Source organism: Cynocephalus volans, chromosome 1, assembly GCF_027409185.1.
Source record: "Cynocephalus volans isolate mCynVol1 chromosome 1, mCynVol1.pri, whole genome shotgun sequence".
NCBI classification, from domain to species: domain Eukaryota; kingdom Metazoa; phylum Chordata; class Mammalia; order Dermoptera; family Cynocephalidae; genus Cynocephalus; species Cynocephalus volans.
In genome coordinates this window covers 4,330,447-4,350,706 of record NC_084460.1, presented here as the reverse complement: position 1 = coordinate 4,350,706, position 20,260 = coordinate 4,330,447, and the positions used below count along the sequence as shown (strand labels likewise).

The following is a 20,260-nucleotide window of genomic DNA, read 5'->3' as shown; positions in this document are numbered from 1 at the left end:
GTGATTTCAGTTCTCACCTTTTAATGTTTCATCCTATTACATGCAAACACAGGAATTATTATCACTTTGAATTAGGCGACATGTTCAGTCACCCATTTCTAATCCATGTTTCCACATGCTTATTGCATATTTCTATTTAGATTTTTGTCATCTCAGTTTCAGCATCTGAAATAGAATATTATCTCCTCCCCCTCTATCCTCTCACAAACTACCTTTCTTTTCCAATTGCCTGTTAGTTTGTATCCATGGCTTTTTTCTTCTCTCCATTCCCTTCTGATAACTTATGATTTTCCAAAGCGTATTCTCGGAACATAGTAAACATTATAATGTGTTAGAAGATATTACAAGGAAAAATTGTTCTATAGTTAGAAAAGTTTGGGAAGTGGTGACTTAAGGTAAATGGGGTTCTTTATTGCAAAACTTTTGATTCTTTGATATGCCTGGTGTTCATTGTTAATATCTAAAGTAGGAGGGATATAATCTACAGCATTTTCTGAAAAATTTTTTTTCAGAGTACCTTTTAGGATTACATCTGGAGTGCACTTTGGGAAATGGTGTAAAATTTCCTGAAGCCACCACAACTTAGTTAGTTGCCACATTAGTGTCCTGTGTTTGCCAGCTGTTATGAAGCTTTGTAAATTCTTGTAAACTAAGAAACATGTGCAACGCATTTTGGAACTGTTTTTTCATAAAAATAATTTTTAAGGAAAATACTTAATGCTAATATGGGAAAATGGAAAGATGTGAGAGTATAGCCAGCAGATATCTAGATTAAAGTGATATCAAAATGTATGATGAAAGAACTGGATTGTGTCTGCCAGTGAATAAGTTATCAGGTTCCCACCTTGTTTAAATGAAAAAAGTTTTGCTCTTATAGTAGAATTGGGTTTACAGGTCCTTGCTCAGGTAAACAAACTATAAAGAGAACCCTTGTGTAATAAGTGGAGGTACTCTTACTTTCTTAAGCTGGCATACTGAATTTGGTTTAACTTTCTGATGTATTGCTGAAGTAGGTTGTATTTTGATTTGCATAATCTATCTTTGTCCTTGTATATGTTCATACATAGCAGTGTTATTTTCATATCATAGATAACTCATTTATCTGGTTGAAGGGTGTATTATCTTTATGAGTAGTATTTTCTTTAAATTAGTCTTTTTCGTTGTGTGAAAAAGAAGACAAAACCATGTAAAACAAATATATAGCTTCATGAATTGTGTGGTAAACCTTCTTGTCATCATCATTCAGGTCAAGAAGTAGACTTTGTCAGCCACCCTAAAAGCCACCTCCCAATTGCTATTTCCCTCCCTCTCCTCAAAAAACTGCCTTGACTTTTATAGTAATTACTTCCTTGCATTTCTTTATAGTTTTATCACTCAAATATGCATCTTTAGACACTAAAGTTTGGTCTTGTCCATTTAAAAAAATTTAGTAGTGATTATTTTCAGAAAGTATTTTGATGTCCTACCATTGTACCTCTTATATTTATGCCTTAAATCAGATATTTACCTATAGGAAAAAAATACTAACTTAGTTTTTTGATGCTTTAAGGACTAGAAAAACTTGATTTAGTGACATAAATTCTATTTCAGGGTGTCCTGATGTCAGAAGAAGAAGTGTTTGAACTTGTTCCTGATGATGAGCGACAGTGTTCAGCATGCAGAACCACATGTTTTCTTTCTGCTCTCACGTGCTCCTGTAATCCTGAGCGGCTTGTGTGTCTCTACCATCCAACTGATCTGTGCCCCTGCCCCATGCAGAAGAAATGTCTTAGGTATCCAAAAGTATCTTGTAAAACTTTCCTTACCTTTTTAAAAACCACATCTTAAAGCTGTTCTTAGTTATTTCCTTTCCTGTCTGTGGACTGGGTAACTTCTCCTTGTCTATCCATTTTCCTGCTTGAGGACCAGTCCTTTGAAGTTGGCCCTAAACTTGGCAACATAAATTTTTTTATCAGTTGATTTCACATGTTCCTTATCTCTCCCTGCATTAAAACTGTGAGCTTCTTTGATTTTCTCTTTATGTGAACCAAGATACCATTTTCCCTGGTCATTGTACTTTTTTTAAGTTGGCTGTACTTAAACTTAATATATTTTCAAGTTGTTGGTTTTTGAGGTTTTTATTTCTTTTTTTTTTTTTTTTATAGATATCGCTACCCATTAGAAGACCTCCCTTCTCTGCTATATGGTGTAAAAGTCAGGGCACAGTCCTATGACACTTGGGTCAGTCGTGTTACAGAAGCATTATCTGCTAACTTCAGCCACAAGAAAGGTTCAGTTTTTTTGTTTTGTATGTATATACTGAAATGGTCGCTTTAAAAGAGGCCTTTTTTAGTTTTATGTTCTTTTCCTTCGTTAAGGAAAAATCATAGACCTTATATGAGATTTGAGACTAATGGGTTGGTTGAATATAGACTTAATTTTCTATTTGAGAAATCTTCTTTTAAATGAAAAGCTGACATAAAATGGACAGATTATCTTATATATCTAACTTGCAGTAGATATATATTTTGTGGAACTATTGTTACCAGTGGACTAACACTGAAAGCTTTTATGGAAAGAATTTATCTTACCTGAGATAAATTGTCTATAGGGATTAGGAATGAGCACTTGGTCGTAAGCTTTCATTGCACTGGAACAATTTTCACAGCTCGGTATGTTTCTACAAATAGGTTGGTGACTCACTAAAGTGAGGTTGGTGAAGATTTCAGAAAGGCTTTTTGTGTCTATGGTTATAGTATATGGCTGTTTGTTTATTTTTACAGATTTGATTGAATTGCGAGTAATGCTGGAAGATGCCGAGGATAGGAAATACCCAGAGAATGATCTCTTTCGAAAACTCAGGGATGCTGTAAAAGAAGCTGACACCTGTGCTTCTGTGGCTCAGCTACTTCTGAGCAAAAAGCAGAAACACAGGTAAACCTAAGAAGAGTTTATTTCTTCAGTGGTTTCCTGTTTTCTTCAGAGTTAAAGCCAAAATTTTAACTGACCTGGAGGCCTTCCATTGTCTTTGACCTCTTGTGGCCATGTCTCTGCCTTCCCCAATACCACAATCTTATTTCCTACTATTCTCCCTTCTTTCTTGCTCCACTCTGCAACATTCTTTTCCTTGCTGTTCTTCGTACATACTAGGCACGTTCTGCTTAGGCTCTTCATACTTGCTTTTCACTGTTTGGAGTTCTCTTTCAAGACTAATGAGTGGTTTGTTCCCTCACTTCTTTCAAATTTTTTTTTCAAATGTCACTTTCTTGGACAGACCTTTTCTGACAATGCTATAAAATTACCTTCTTATCCTTTCTTGCCGTGTTTTTCTCTTAGCCTTATCACCTTCTGAAATACTAATTTACTTATTTATTGTCTATCTTTTCTTCCCCACCCCCACTAGAATGTACACTAGACTAGAATGTGTCAGGGGTTTTTGGCTTTTTTTCATTGCTATATTTCTTGTACTTAGAACAATGCCTGGTACATAGTAGATGTGCAATAAATATTGTAAATAAATAAGTGATACTATAGGCTCAAGGCACGTGGCAGCAAAAAGTAACCTTGATGGATGCAGAGGGGTTTGTTGTTAAGGAGCATAGAAGTGTGCACCCTTGATTTAATGTAGTTCACATGTATTATATTTTCTTTGGAATTATTTCGTAGTTATTCCAATGCATTCCTTGTATCTGAATGGCTTTTTCTATAGCAATGCACGTTGGGTTTTAAATTCATTTGTAAATTTCTTATTTTCTCAGGGAATCATTTTAGAGACATTAGAAGTTAAGATCAGCGGATCTTAACCTGTCATTGGGTCACTGACACCCTTGGAGAAACTAGTAAATGCTTAGGGACCTTCTTAGAAAAATGTATATATAAATACAAAGTTGTGAAGTAGTTTCATGGGGTTCGTTGTCTCCTAAGGCAGTTTAAAGGCCTTCGTCCACATTTTGAGCTTCTTGAGATGACAAGATTTAGCTGACCTTAATTTTAAACGCTTAATTTTAAACACATAAATTGCACTATGAGGAATTTATTTAATGTTTAAAATGTCTAATACTTGAAGATTGGAGGAACTGTAACTTGGAGAGTTAAATCTTTGAGACATTAATTAAAGAGCTTAAAGACTTAGTTTAAAGTGATTACCATTGCAGTGGAATCCCACAAAAACTAGGAGTCTGTTTGCTTAGGTTCAAATTATGAAGAGACTAGGAGCTGCTTTGATATAGGAATGACTGTGAATCTTTCTTACTTATGTCTCAATATTCACATCAGGCAGAGTCCAGATAGTGGGAGGACTCGGACCAAACTGACAGTGGAAGAATTGAAGGCCTTTGTCCAGCAACTTTTTAGTCTTCCCTGTGTCATCAGCCAAGCTCGACAAGTAAAGGTGGAGTATTACATTCTTTTCTTGGGTAACATCCTTTGTGCAATGGGCTGCTGTTTTGGATTGACAGAACGGTATGTCTAGACTAACCTTTTCTTTCTTTTCTCACATGTACATTGCTCCTTAAGGTTCTTTAGTAGGTAGTCTCTTGGTTTTGTTCTTAGCCATTATTCTTCTTTTAAAATACTGGGGCTAAGTCTAGGTTAGAATTATTTTTTTCTGTATTAATTTTAGGTCAGAACCCCAATTTAACATAGATGTAATTGAAATGCGAGAAATGAGTTAAAAGAATCTGAACGTATAAGTTAGTTTTTAGTACATGAGTTTTTAAAAACTCTGAGATTACCAGGGTCCTTATGATTTATTGAATATGTAAATTCTCAAAAGTAGGGCCGGCCTGTGGCTCACTTGGGAGAGTGTGGTGCTAATAACACCAAGGCCACGGGTTCGGATCCCTATATAGGGATGGTTGGTTAGGTCACTTCAGAGAGCATGGTGCTGACAACATCAAGTCAAGGGCTAAGATCCCCTTACCAGTCATCTTATTTAAAAAAAAAAATCTCAAAAGTATATCAAGTATTTTAATCTACATAGTTAGTAATCTTTTGATAGTTTATAGTGTATTTTTGTGGTTGTGGGGGTGGGTTGGGTGTCTAAAGCAGTTGTTTTTAGTTTTTTGTTTTTTTTTTTTAAAGATTACTGGTAAGGGGATCTTAACCCTTGACTTGGTGTTGTCAGCACCACGCTCTCCCAGGTAAGCTAACCAGCCATCCCCACATAGGGATCCGAACCCGTGGCCTTGGTGTTATCAGCACCACGCTCTCTCAAGTGAACCATGAGCCAGCCCCAGCACCACACTCTAGCCGAGTGAACTAACCAGTCAGCCCATTCTTTTTTTCTTGAATGACATTCTTTTCTAAATGTCTATGACACACACTTTCTGATTTTCTTCTTAGCTTGTTGGCAGTTCCTTATTTTAAGTTTTCTTTGCTGTTTTCTTTTTCCTTAGCTTGACTTCACTTTAAGTGTTGGAGTATGTTAGGAGTCTCAGTCTTTCTTTATTCTGGGTGCATCCTCTTCTGATATCTTTTTATTTGTTCAGTGACATTAAATATCACCTAAATCCTGTTGATTCCCAAATTTCCAGCTCTGACTGCCTTTCTTCTTTCCTACAGACTTGTATATTCAGTTACATACTCTACATTTCCATTTGGCAGACTAAAAGACATCTTAAAAGCTTTTTGATGAATTAAACGAATCAGAATCCTTGCTTTTTTAATTTCTCTAATACCCTGTGTCCAATATCTTAAGCGCTATTACCTCCAAAATATATCCCAAAGCTAACTATTATCATCTCTATTGCTTAAAATGTGCTCTACATCTATAGAATCTGGCCCTCAGATTACTGCAGCAGGCTCTTGACTGCTCTCCCCTTTTTATTTTTTGTTTGGTAGCCACAGCAATCATCTAAAATATAAATCAATCATATCACTCCTCTGTAGTTAAAATCCTCCAGTGGTTCCTCAAAGTCAGTAGAATGAAATCGAAACTCATTATAATCTACAAGACACTATGTAATCCGACCTTTGCTTACTCTTTAACTACATTTCTCTCTCATCCATTTGTAGCAGCACACCAAGCTCATTCCTCTTTAAAAGCTTTATGATTATTATCTGCCCACCTGAAATGTTCTTCCTCCAGATCTTCATATAGTTCCCACCTCTACCTCCTAATTTTGGTTTTGGTTCTTCTGTGACCACCATTGCTAAGTAATATGCTCCCTTTCCCTCCTGGTCATTCTCTATCATGTTGCCCTATTTGATTTTCAGAGCAATTAACAGTAACGGAAACATTTTATCCATATATTCACTGTCTGGCCACCTATATTAGATTGTATGTTCTTGAAGACAAGGACTTTGTACGTCCTATTCAGTACTGTGTTCCTAGACCAGTGCCTGCATCTAAATCAGCAGTTATTAAATATTTATTGAATGAATCAATCATATTTTAAAAGTAGGACTTTACGGATGCTCCTTGATTTCCGATGGGGTTATGTCCCAGTAAACTCACCGTGAGTAGAAAATATCATTAGGTTGAAATATCATAAGTCAGAAAAGCATTTAATACCCTGATAAACCCATGGTAAGGTCAAAAAAGTGTAAGTCAAACCATCATAAGTTGGTAACTATCTGTAGATAGAAATAATTACAGAGAAGCATATTTATTTAACTATCATATCTGAATATTTGGGGCTATGATGGTAAGATTATGAGATGGTCTAGAATTGATAGCTTGCCTGAACTATGTCTACTACATACTCATTCAGTATCTTTTAAATTTCTTTTTCTTTTTCTTTTTCTTGACTTTTCAGAACCTGCTGGATGATGTGGAAGAGTTTCATGAACGTGCTCAGGAGGCCTTGATGGATGAAACGCCAGATTCTTCCAAACTCCAGATGTTGATAGACATGGGCGCTAGTCTCTATGTGGAGCTACCTGAATTACCCCGACTAAAGCAAGAGCTACAGCAGGCTCGTTGGTTGGATGAAGTAAGACTGACCCTGTCAGATCCACAACAAGTCACTTTGGATGTCATGAAAAAACTGATAGACTCTGGTGTAGGGTTGGCACCCCACCATGCTGTAGAGAAAGCAATGGCTGAACTACAGGAGCTCCTTACAGTCTCAGAACGATGGGAAGAAAAGGCTAAGGTCTGCCTACAGGCAAGGTGAACACATATTTTGGTGACTGTTTCCTCTTTAATAACTAAGTCAGAAGGTAGAATGGGAAGGAGGAACATAAAGGCCTATTTGATTAAATGTTTAAATGTTTTGTGCCTTCCCTGACCGATCACTAAGTTATCAAATGGGGATATCAATGGGCATGTAGACAGTTTCAAATATGTACAAACTACTGTGCAGAGTACTTTGTTAGATACTTTAAGTGATACATAGTAGTATTTTGTTAGAGCTTATGATAGTGATATTATACTTAGGAACTAAGAATTATAAAGTTCACTGCAGTATGTTATTAATGTTAACTGAGAGATATGGAATGTTACAGGAATTCAGAGGAGGAGAGATCATGGTGATCTTGGATGGTCAGTAGAGAAGCTTGAGAGGAAAATGAAAACTTAGGTAGAACCTTGAAGAATGAGTAGGATTGAAGTGGAAGGGGGGGGGAGGTAAAGGGAAGGTCATAAGCGCAGCTTAAGGAATATGTAGGTATGTTCAGGTAACAGAAAATAAATGGGCTTTACTGGAGTGGAGAGGTTATACAAGAAAGTAGTGGGAGATAAGAATCAGGTATAAAAATGGTAAGCAGTTGCATTAGCTTTGGCAACCCATTGGACTTAATGAGATTTAAGTAAAGTGTTTATCATAGTTGACTGTGTATCACGTAAGTTGGCTAATAATTAACTGTAGTGTTCTTTATGAAAGCATTTCTCTAACAGCTAAGATTAATATTTATATAATTTCTATTGTGAGGTTGAAACTGGGGTGCTTAGAGATATCAAATAGTTATTAAGTGACACAGCTAAATTTAAAGCCTCTTCCACTCCATTCCAAAGGCTCTTGTGCACTTAACTACTTTGCCAGCCAGTTTGGATGAATTCGATAGGAAATGCTTTAGGTGATATGTAATTAACATAGCTCTGCTCGGTCAAGAGGGGCCTCCATGTATACTGGATATTTTTCTCTCCAGGTGTCATGCAGGATACATACTGAAATTAAAAAACAAACAAAACCAAAATTTATTTATAGCTTTTCCTATTTGAAGTATTCAAATTACTCTGTGCCTTCAGATTCATGACAGTTCCAGGAGGTGGGAGGATATTAAATGGGCGAAGTTAATAATTTTGGAATATAAAACTAAGATTTGGTATACCTGATTTAACTATTGGTTGTTTACCAAATGAAATTTTGTTGGTTGTAATGTTTGAAAACTTTCTTTTCCCAATCTTGTATGTTTAATCAATTACCAAGTTGCAATAATTTTGCCTCCAAAATGTCTTTTATATCTGTCTTTCAGCTCTCATTACTGACCTAATTATAGTCCATTTATTGTTTCTCTTGATTTTTGCACTTCAGTAAGTTTTTATGTAGTTTCTACTAGTACATGCCAGGCACTGTTTCTGAGAGCTATGGAGACAGTAGTGAACAAGACACACAAGGTCCCTGCCCTTATAGAGCTAACATTCTAGTGGGGAGAGAGAGATGAATAAATGAATGAATTTCAGATAATTAGTGTCATGAAAAAAATAAAATAGGTAAAGAAATAGAGGTTGATATGGTTGGTGGGAATAGTGGGAGGTAAAATCTTCCCTTTTTGAACTCTTTTCAGAATTATCTTTCCTTAGTACTCTTGATCTCTTACCTTTCTTTTCTTGATATCTTCCTCATTTGTCTTTGGCCTTCTCTCTCTGCCTCTTATGTAACGGCTTTCCTGAAGATTCTGGCCTAGACCCCTTTCTCTTCTCACTCTGTACAGTCTCCTTGGAAATTTCATCTAATTTTAGGGATCCGTTTACCATCTTTATGTTGAGTAACTCCTAAATTCTCATCTATAATATAGATTTCTTTCGTGGATGCCATCTGCCTACCAGATAATTCCAATGAACGTCTCACAGGTACCTCAAATGCTCTATATCCAAAATTGGACTCATTAACTCCTTCTCATACCTCCTTTGTGTCTCTCTTCTTTGAATTATACCATCTTTCACTCATTTGACCCCTCCTGTTTCCTTACTCTCAAATTCAGTCATAATTGATTGTATTTCCTCGTTGTTTCTCACTTTTTTGTGTGTGTCTGTAGATGGATTTATTTTACACTCATAAAGGACTTTTTCATAAGGTATAGAATTCTAGGTTGGTAATTATTTTGTCTCAGTACTTTGAATATATAATTCTGTTCACTGTTCTAAAGAGAATCTCTTTGCTTGGGCTGCTTGTAGGATTATTCATTCTTTTTCTTTTGTTCTCCCTCAAGCTGCTATCACAGCTGGCCTAGATCACAGCAACAGGTTCTGTCTGTGGTCTCATCCCTCTTAATCAATTCTCTTCACTGCCACTAATATTTTCCTAAAATACGAGTATGACTATTTCACTTCCTTGCTTAAAGCCATTCACTAATTTCCTATTGCCCTCAGGATGAAGTCCAACTTTCTTAACCTGATTTATAAGGCCATCTGTCACCTAGCCTCTTGCTTAATTATGTATCTAGTTTCATCTCTTGCCATTCTTCTTCTTGTGTTCTGTGTACCAAATATAGTGATTTCTGCCCCGCGGGGGCCACCCCCCCAGCTCCTCATACATGCCATGTTCTTTCTTTCTCTGGACCTTAGTGTTTGTTTGTTTTGTTCTCTTGTGGAGCACTCTTCTCTCTGCCCATCCCCTGTGTTGCAACCATCCCTACACTGCCTCTAGCCCCATCCCCTAAAAGTCTTTTTTCACCTCTCAAGTTAGTAAGGTTCTACTATGTATTATGATAGCACCTTTACTTTCCTTTACAATTGTACTCATCATAGTGCATCATAGCTCCTTGTTAATAACCCTCCCCACAAGATTAAAGTTTCTTGAGGGAAGGACTGTCTTGCTCATTGACAATCTCCAGCATAGTGCCTAGTACATAGTAGGATTCGTGGATGACGAAACCACTCCCACCCTTAGTAGTTTCCCGTTGCTTTACATAGTGAAGTTCATGGTTCTCAAGACTCTTAATCTGTTTGCATCTTTTTTCCCTGCCATATTCTATTTCCTGCCCCATTCTTACTCCATCTCCCTATCCTCCACACCACCTCCGATCTCATACTGAACTACCAACTTCTTTTTAATGTTTCTCCATGCCATTGTTCACTATATTTCTGGTTTTTTTTCTTTAGCCTATCATTTGACAAAATCATACTTCTTTTGGGGGATGGTGCGTGGCAGGGGGCAACTGGCTGGTGTGGGGATCTGAACTCTTGACCTTGGTGTTTATATATACTTTTTTTTAAGGCCAACCTCAAAACTCTTCTCAAATCTCCTAGACAGAATTAATCACTACCTCCCGTAGTAGTGAGCCAATAGTAATTTCGAAGTATAATTCTTATCTTATATTCTGATTAGTGGAGGATAAGGTCTATGTTTTATATATCTTTGTGTAACTAGCTGTTAGTGAGTATAGTTGAATTAAATGTACATGGTCAGCATTAAAGGATTTCTAGTCTATTGTATTCTACATTGCTATCAAATACACATCTCTGGCAATTTCAGGTATTGTAGAGAACTAGAGTAGAGGCAATCTAGTATAGTGAATGAAAGGAGCATGGATCTGAGACTTATGCCGAGTCAGTATTTCAGGTGTGTCATTTAAATAACTTAGGGGAAAATAATTTATCTTTGTTTTTTTCTTATCTGTAAAATGGAATTAAAGATAATAGATGCTTTGCCTCCCTTGTAAGGTTGTGGTAAGAATTAAATGAAATCATATATATGAAAGTTCTCTACACATTCCAAAATGTTATTTAAATATTGGTAGCATTTGGGCTTTTTCTCATGCATCCCACCATTTTTATTGTTCTTTTAGACCACGGCACAGCGTGGCAAGTTTAGAAGGCATTGTGAATGAAGCCAAGAACATTCCAGCCTTTCTACCCAATGTGTTATCCCTGAAAGAAGCCTTACAAAAGGCTCGAGAATGGACAGCTAAAGTGGAAGCTATTCAGGTAGGGAGACTCTCAGATTATCCTACCCATCAGGTAATGACTGTCTCACAGATGAATCCTTTAAACTAATTCTTTAGAATAATCATAATAAAATAGTCATAGTACTTAAAATTCACTTATTCTTCTATCTGATTTTATAACTCAAAATAAATATTACCTACTTAAACATTATTTGTTTTTATCAACTCTGCCTTCAAAATAATATATTTTCTGGTTGGAGAGACACATGTTATACCTCTGTAATTCAAAACAGAATGAAATAAGTGCTAGATAGTGAAGAAACTTTGCATGAATTATAAAAGCCATTAAGCAGCATTTATAGCATTGAGTATGTAAATAGTCTTAATTGTAGAACTGTACCCAAGAAAAAAAACAACTCCCTTCCACTAGACTGCTGTCCCCAAAAAGAACATATTATAGTTGTCAAGTTCTAATGTTTCTCTTTTACCTTCTCTTCAGTTGGCTTTTTCTGGGACTTGTTTAGCTGCCACTGTTTTTCTTCTGATTTTTTTGAATTATCTCTGTTTTCATCAGGACAGGTCCTCTGTTTGTTTCAACTTTGGCATGTTTCAGGCGGTTGGTTGTCCTTAAATGTCTGATCATCCTTAGTTGGCTCTTTAATGATTGAAGAACTCAGTTGACAAATATAGGCAGCTGTCACGTGTTTTCTCTGTAATTTTGAATGACTTTCTCTACCTGGCCCTTCCCTTCAGTGGGAGTACTGACTTGTAGGCTCAAAGTGGAAAATTCTGTTGATAGGCAGAATTTTCTTTAGAATACATTGCTTGGGAGCAGGCTACATGTAGGCTTAGCCAGAATGTAGTCAAATAGCTATAACTGAGCACAAGAGGGAGAAGTAGTAAATATGGTATTTCTTGACCATATCTCTGAGCTTTTTTTCTATTCCATTTTGCTGTCCTTATTCTGGTACGGTAGTGATTTACTTATGCAATTAAAATATCTTGTAGAACTAGACTCTCTTCATAATTATGCCATTATAATATCTCTAGGATTAGAACCTCATCATTATTCCTTTTAAAAATTCATGGGTTTCTTGTTTATTTTTCCACATGCTTCAGTGTATCTTTCAAAATGAGTTTACAGGCAAATAAGTGGGAAATAACCTTTAATTGAATGCAATATAGAAGTTCTAAAAACAATAATGACTTCATTACATGGAAATATTGAAATATTGCGAACTTAGAAGGAAAATATTCATTCTTTGTTTATGATGTAACATAAAATGGAGGTGGTTACCAGAACTAAAATACTGCTTTTAGTTGCCGGAAAAATTGTGAAAGACTTTGAAGTAGGCAAAAGAGATTACTGGGTGTCCTTTCAATGGAATATTGAATATTGCTATTGAACCCTCCAGTATTGTCTGATTCTAGAAGTATATGCCTTAGATTTTCTTTGGCCAAGCTATTTTACAACTCTGTCAGCTGTTTAAAAAAAAAAAAAAAGCAATGCAAATAAATTATGTCCATAGAAAGGCAATACATTTGTCTGTAATGGTACGATTCATTTCCAAACTGTAGAAAAGATGATTCCATTGTTCTGTATGATGTTAAACACTTATTTCCATCTATTAGCAAATTCATTTCTTCATTCCTATTTGCATTTATACATGCCTGTTCTTCAGATCATCCTTTGAACTGGTTTTTACATCTTACTGGTTCTCTCATTAATAAAATAAATAAAGTCTTTGGCAACATACTCATTTAAGAAAACGAATTTACACAAACCATTTTTTTTGGCAACTGGCCAGTAGGGGATCTGAACCCTTGACATTGGTGTTCCCCCCCACGTAAACTTTTTTAAGACATTGGAAATTAATCCAAGAGATGCAATTAGGCTTAAGGAATAATGTTTAATAAAAAAGTTGACACTAAACTCTTTGTAAGGTCTTCCAGCAATATATTGCCAGACTCCATTAGAGAACTCAAATTGTGTGAGAATCTACTTTTGTTTTTCAGAGTGGTAGCAACTACGCTTACTTGGAGCAGCTTGAGAGCTTATCTGCTAAAGGGCGCCCTATCCCTGTGCGTCTTGATGCACTGCCCCAAGTGGAGTCACAGGTTGCAGCAGCACGGGCATGGAGAGAACGGACTGGGCGGACCTTTCTTAAGAAGAATTCCAGCCATACGTTGTTACAGGTAAAGAGTAGTTTATGTACACATACTTCAATTCAACACTGTCATCAGCATCTGATAATTTAACAGCTGTAGGTAGTAGTAGTATTGGTGAGGTTTTCTAGTTGCCGTTATACAAGTGATTCCTATTAGGTAGTATCAGTTGTTGATCTGAAATCTGGAGCCTTAGTCAGTTTCATTTCCAGTTAGTCTTGTGCTGTGTCCAGAAAAGCAGTCAGGCTGGATCTTATCTCTGTTGTTATTGGACTCTGTCACTGAAAGATCTTATTTCAAATTTAAATACTCATCATCTTTTTCATTTTGAGCTGTTGATCATAATTAAGAGCATAGGCTTTGGAATAAGGTAATTTCAGGTTTGAGGACTGGCTTTCTAATTGCTAATCCTGTATCCTTGGACAAGTTGTTTCCTTTCTGAGCCTCAGTTTCCCTTGTTGGTAAAATGTGGATAATATCTATTCATAGGGTTGTAGTGAGGATTGAATTAGATAATGCGTAGCAAGTCCTTAAGAAAGAGCCAGAGACATGGTGAGTGGTCGATAAATGGTTTTATTATTTTCACTTTTAAGATTTTTTTAAAAACCAGAGTTCATACTTTGATTTTATTTTTGTAGGTGCTAAGTCCTCGGACTGACATTGGTATATATGGGAGTGGTAAAAACAGAAGGAAAAAAGTAAAAGAACTAATAGAAAAAGAAAAAGAAAAGGATCTGGACCTTGAGCCTTTGAGTGATCTGGAGGAGGGATTGGAGGAAACCAGAGATACAGCCATGGTGGTAAGAAATTATGTTTGCTTGTTAATAAACAATTCTGTGATGATATTAGCAGATTCAGTGTTTTTATGTTTTTATTTTTATTTTTTTCAATTTATTGAATCAAAATCGATTATACATTTTTGGGGTTGAACATTGAGATATGTTGATTAAATCAATATTACTATTATATATCATTACAAATCATAATTATTCTTTATGCCCCTTGTCCAACCTCTCCCTCTCCCCCGTCTAATTGCCCTAGATTTCTTCTCTCCTTCTGAAAGAATAATGGTTACTCTGTTGACTTGTTGCCTAGATGATCTGTCCAATGCTGAGAGATGTGATCAGGTCCCCCAATATTATCATAGAGCAGATGCTTCTTCTGTCACTCTGAAATGGGTTTTGTGGAAAGAGACATCCTCTTCTTTTCTTTGTCTCCGCTGGTGATTCTTCTTGTGTGAATGCACTCCAGTGGTTGGCGGACCATCTACGTGGTGGCTGTGGCGTCTAGCCGCTTTTGCAGCAGCCATGGTTATTGTGGTGGCTGTGGTGGGCCACCCATGTGGGGGTGCTGTTTTTGGCATGCTCCTTGGCACTGGCGGTATGCCTGGTTGTGGGGTGTGTTTGGTCCCCTTCTCCATGCCTTGGGACCATGGGCGGGCCCTGGAGCACTGGTATGGTGTGCCTGGTTGTGGGAGAGAGGACCATTCCCCTTCTCCTTGCCCCGGGTCCCTGGGTGGGCTCTGAGTTGCTGGCATGTTGTGCCTGTTGTGGGAGAGATGTCCAGTTCCCAACTCCATACCTCAAGTCCCTGGGTGGGCCCCAAGGCACTGGCTCAGTCTGCCTGGTTGTGGGAGAGAGTCTGGTCCCCTCCTCCATGCCCTGGGTCCCTGGGCAGGCCCCAAGGTGCTGGCATGGTGTGCCTGGTTGTGGGAGAGAGGTCCAGTTCCCTTCTCCATACCCCGGGTCCCTGGGTGAGACCCAAGGTGCTGGAGTGGTGTGCCTGGTTGTGGGAGGGGGGCCAGTCCCCTTCTCCATGCTTCAGGTCCCCAGACTGGCCCTGAGGCACTGATGCAGTTTGCCTGGAAGTGGGAGTGGGGTCCTGTCCCCAGATCCAAGCCTCCAGTGCTCAGGCAGGCTCAAAGGTGCTGGTGGTGTGCCTGGGCCAGAGCTAATTTTTTGTCCTTTGCTTCTAACACGGGGGAACTTCCTATGGGAACCAGTACTTGAGCTGTGTGGTTGTTTAAATTGCTACTTTGCTGCTGTTTCCCTAGGGAAGGCTTTTTGTGCAGCTCAGGGTTTAATGGTTGAGCTTATAGGTACTTCCAACTCTCCAGAGACCCGGTGGATCTGTGTTCTGTAGAGTCTCTGATCTGGGCCTGAGTTTTTCATCAAACTGCACCCCATGCAATTCTGCATTCCTGACCAGTCTTCTGTGAGTGGTCCTGTGCTGACTGGGGGGCAGATCAGCTGTCCTTGCTGTGTCCCAGTGTTCTCCCGGTGGGCCCGTCTCCCCCACCGCCCGTGCTCCAAATACATCCCATGGGACGGGCCCTGCGCCGGTCCCTTGCGATGACTCACCAGTCTCTCAGTGGCTCCCTTTTTTCAGTTATTCTGGCTCCTCGCTCCTGCGTGGGTCCACGTGAACCCTATTAGTGGTCTTGTTGTTCTGGGGGCTGCCAAGGCCCTCTTCTCTCCTGCTGCCTCCAAGTAACTCCATCTGAAGGGCACAGCTGCGGCTTCTGCCGGCTCCTGCTCCATGCGCTCAGCAGCTCGAGCCTTAAAGCAGCCGCGGCCCGAAATGCTCAGAGCAGCTTTTTCTTTCTCTCATGTAGTTTCTCCCGCCTTCATGAACTCCATAGGCCTCTCCTCTTCTTCCCCTGAGCTCCAGTGGCCCCAGCTTGGCTGATGTTACATTTTTATAGTTGTAAATTTGGTTGATTTGTCGGAGAGAGTGATGCTGTGGACCATCTATTCCGCCATCTTGATTGGATTCTGTTTTTGTGTTTTTAACTATTTTATTTTTGAATACTTTATCTTTGGCTTTATGATTATATGTATTTCACATTTTTTACACATATGTAATCAAAGCATATAAATAGATTACTATCCTGCTCTCTTCCCAAAAGTGTGTTTCTTGTCCATATTTCTGTTCTTTATTGTTGTTTTCATAGTTGTCTAATATACCATCAAGTTGTTATGTATAATTTGCTGAATAGTTTTCTAAGGTTGGACATTTTGCTTGTTCTAAGTTTTCTATATATGAATAAAGTGAATTTCTTTGTATAGCCTTTTCCTTCTTTTAAAATTTGCTTTGTTTTTGGGTGGCTGGCTGGTATGGGGATCCGAACCCTTGACCTTAGTATATTACCAGCAACACACTCTAACCAATGAACAACCGGCCAGCCCACCTTCTTTTCAATTACTTTCCTAGAATTGATTCTTAGGAATGGAATTACTGGGTTAGAATTTAATAGCATGTTTTGACTGTTTATACTATTGTGCTTTTCAAAGGAATTGTACCAGCCTACTGATACCAGCTGCTTTTAAAAATATCTCCCTTCTCTTAGTAGCATTCAATAGTATATTAAGTGCTCAGTAAAATATTTGTAACCGATGAGAATTATGCTTTTTTGTAGGGTAGGAGGAATGTGTCAATATTACTAGGAGCCAGAGGGAGTAGAGAGAAAATAAAAATGAGTTTGGGTAATACATAATGGTAGGGAATTGCATATGTTAACTTGATATGGCTCTTTCTGCGCCGACAACAGTCTTGTTTTGAAGTCAATGAAAGTGACCTCTCATTAGAGAGCCTACCTAACAAGTCAGTCTTGCCAAACAAGTAGAACTGGGAATTATTTCAAAATTGTTTCAAAGTTTAAAAAGAAAATGAACTGACAATATTCATGATAATTAAATTTTGTTTGTTTTTATTTACTTTGTTGAAATGAGTTTCATAAAACACTGTTGTTATAATTTATCATTAGGCTTTGTTATTCTACTTTTACAAGAAGTGGAAAAAATTATGTAAAAGTAGAGAGAAATAAATACTGATTGCATAAAACCTTGCCCCTAGGGAATGAATTAAAAGGGGATTGGAAACGAATACTTAATTGAATGTTTAGATTGTGCCAGGCACCAAGTTAGGCACTTTCATGTGTTATTTTAATTTATCCTTAAAACACCAAAATGAGATTGGTGACATCCTCATTGTATAGAAAACTAAATTTCAGAAAGCTCGTACCACAGGTCAACAGTCTTTAAGTACAAGAGCCAGGCGTTGCATCCACGTTGCTTAGTTTTAAGGCATACCATCTTTCTAATGCACCCTACAGAAGAGTTCAAAGTACTCTACTGATGTAAATTGTCAAATATGGTAGCACTTTGCCCATTTCACAGATGAGGAACGTTTGCATGGAAATTTCCAGGGTGCCCCAAATTTTAGGAGATTGTTTATAACTAATTTTTTTTAAAGGACAGTACTTTGTCACCATGAGACCACAACTTGGAGAAAGATCTCTCAGCCTTGAAGATTTGGTATTTGGGGGGTGTATTGTGGTGACTCCTTTCAATTAAATGTTTGTTGTACACAGGTGGCAGTTTTCAAAGAACGGGAGCAAAAAGAGATTGAAGCCATGCATTCCCTTAGAGCAGCCAACCTAGCCAAGATGACAATGGTGGACCATATAGAAGAAGTAAAATTTTGCATTTGCCGCAAAACAGCCAGTGGATTTATGTTACAGTGTGAGCTCTGCAAAGACTGGTTTCATAACAGCTGTGTTCCCCTTCCTAAATCAAGTTCCCAGAAAAAAGGGTCCAGCTGGCAGGCTAAAGAAGTAAAATTCCTTTGCCCTCTTTGTATGCGGTCTCGAAGGCCCAGGCTAGAGACTATTCTGTCACTCCTGGTATCCCTTCAGAAGTTGCCTGTGCGATTACCTGAAGGAGAGGCCCTACAGTGTTTGACAGAACGTGCTATGAGTTGGCAAGATAGAGCACGGCAGGCTCTAGCCACAGACGAATTGTCCTCTGCCCTGGCCAAACTATCTGTGTTGAGTCAGCGTATGGTGGAACAAGCAGCTCGAGAAAAAACTGAAAAGATCATCAGTGCAGAACTCCAAAAAGCAGCTGCCAATCCAGACTTACAGGCAAGTTTAGTATTTACATTCTTTTTCTATTTCATGGGGTAGTATTTATCAGTGTGTGACTAGTAAATCAAATCTATCTTACCAATTGTTTAGGAAAACAACAGTAACTTGCCAGCAGTTACATTACCCTTGACATCTTCCTTCTACATACACCCATAGCGTTTTCTTTGGAAACATACGTAGATTATTTTAATGAAATATTTACCTGGAAACACCATTCAGGTGGACCTTGGTATCATAATCAAATAATTTGATTTCTACTAACTGTTGAAGAACTTTGTTAGCTGCTTTGTGAGTTCACATACATTTTGGTGATCTTAAAAACGTATTGTCCAAGTTAGTTTAGTATGTCTCTGTGTTCATCTTGCAATTATTTGTTGTTTAGGGACACTTACCTAGTTTCCAGCAGTCTGCATTTAATCGGGTGGTGAGCAGTGTATCATCTTCCCCTCGACAAACAATAGACTATGATGATGAAGAAACAGATTCTGATGAAGACATTCGGGAGACGTATGGCTATGACATAAAGGTAATTACATGGACAGGCTATGTGGGTACATACCTGATTATTGGGTTTGTTAAAAAAGCTATTGAATGCTCTTTGAGGCTTGAAAGAGGAAGAGAAAGCAAATTATCTATCTGTACTGAGTTTATGGTGATAACATTTTTCAAAACTCTAAAAACTATAAATTGCTGAAACAATCTGAATTTTCTTCATCTTATAACTCCTTATGGCTCGGAGAGACTAGAAAAATTATGCGTGTGAGTTATTTAAAGCTTTTATGGCTGATTTCAGTTTTTTAGATTTGTTTCTTTGAGTTGTTAACTTCTGTATAGTTATGTTTTAAGAATCCCATTCTAGCTGTGCTGTGAGTCTCTTGTCTGGTGCTAGATAGAATGTCATATTCAGAGATGGGTAATACTTGGGCTTATGGTTAGAATTTGTAGAACTACACAGTTGCATTTAGGACAAATTATTTACTATCAATATGATCATTTTAATAATGATACCATGCTGGTGGTGAAGAGGTTTGGCAAATTTGTTTTGTGTTGGATCCAGTTGGCCTTTCGTTGTCATTTTGAGTCAGGTGCAAGTCGTTAGCTGTTTACCTAGCAAATAACATCATGATCTAGACAGAGACCCTGCCAGATTACAGTTAATCCATTGATTTGTTTTATATGATTCTTGTTGCTCTTTTTAGAATCTATACCTATAACCTGGGAATTTATACTCTGATGTAAGAAACTGCCTCCAAAGAACAAGGGAAGATTCTATTTTCCACCCTCCCACCCCTGCACCACCCATTGTCTTTCATGTCTTTTCAGCCTACAGATAGATACTGCTCATTTTTAGAGCATGAATCCTATCAGCATTAAAATTCCTGTGATGTAAAATTAAAACCATCCATCATAGACACTTGTAAATTCATCTGCTGTAAAATATTTTTCTCAAGATAAAAATGGATCCAGGGTATACTTTAATGAGGGAATTATCTGTTATGTGAATTAACTTGAGAATAGTTGAAACTTGAATTAGCCTGCTCAAATAAGCTTAAACATCCTGTTACCCAGAAGTTAATGGCTGTCTTTGTTTTAAAGTTGTATAGGATGACCAGGAGCAGCTGAAAGGGAATACAGCCCATGCCAAGTATAGGTTAGATTGCTTTTCACTTGAATGCTACAATCACCTGTTTGCCATAGCTTACAGGCCTCCAATACTTGTGGTGTTTGCTTTTTAGCATGTTGAGTATGAACAAACTACTCTAGAATTGTTAAACATGATGGGCTTTGCTTAGAAACAGACTGTTAACTGGTAACCTATGAAAACAAAGCATCAGAAATATTGCATGATTTTCAGGGGTAGGGATCAAAACTGTGATTTGATATGGTTGTATGGAGTAATCCTTTTTTGCAGACTTTATATGGGAGTCTCTTCTTTGGTAGGAGGTGTTGGCAAGGTAGGAAAAATTTGGGGTTTTATAGTGTTAGCAATGTATTTGACAGCTTGGTGGTAAGATTTATGGTAACTCGAGGTCAAATTTACATTGATAGGGCTGTAGCCCAGTTGTTTGGTGCATGGTGTTATAACACCGAGGTCAAAGGCTCAGATCCCTGTACCAGCCAGCCACCAAAAAAAAA

At 37.9% G+C, this 20,260-nt stretch overlaps 1 protein-coding gene across 3 annotated transcripts in view; it reads left to right on the top strand.

Moving 5' to 3' along the window:
* Window positions 1–20,260, top strand: part of KDM5A (lysine demethylase 5A) — a 135,030-nt gene that overhangs the window by 51,301 nt on the left and 63,469 nt on the right. For all 3 annotated transcript variants that reach the window (XR_010021333.1, XM_063074954.1, XM_063074941.1), the window contains 10 exons: window positions 1,591–1,772; window positions 2,145–2,269; window positions 2,763–2,913; window positions 4,255–4,369; window positions 6,738–7,093; window positions 10,933–11,071; window positions 13,048–13,227; window positions 13,836–13,997; window positions 17,570–18,121; window positions 18,507–18,650. Coding sequence is in view for 2 of the 3 variants with exons in the window: in XM_063074954.1 (XP_062931024.1) it covers window positions 1,591–1,772; window positions 2,145–2,269; window positions 2,763–2,913; window positions 4,255–4,369; window positions 6,738–7,093; window positions 10,933–11,071; window positions 13,048–13,227; window positions 13,836–13,997; window positions 17,570–18,121; window positions 18,507–18,650 (2,106 nt within the window). In the remaining variant the exon portion in view is untranslated. The remainder of the gene's footprint in view (window positions 1–1,590; window positions 1,773–2,144; window positions 2,270–2,762; window positions 2,914–4,254; window positions 4,370–6,737; window positions 7,094–10,932; window positions 11,072–13,047; window positions 13,228–13,835; window positions 13,998–17,569; window positions 18,122–18,506; window positions 18,651–20,260) is intronic.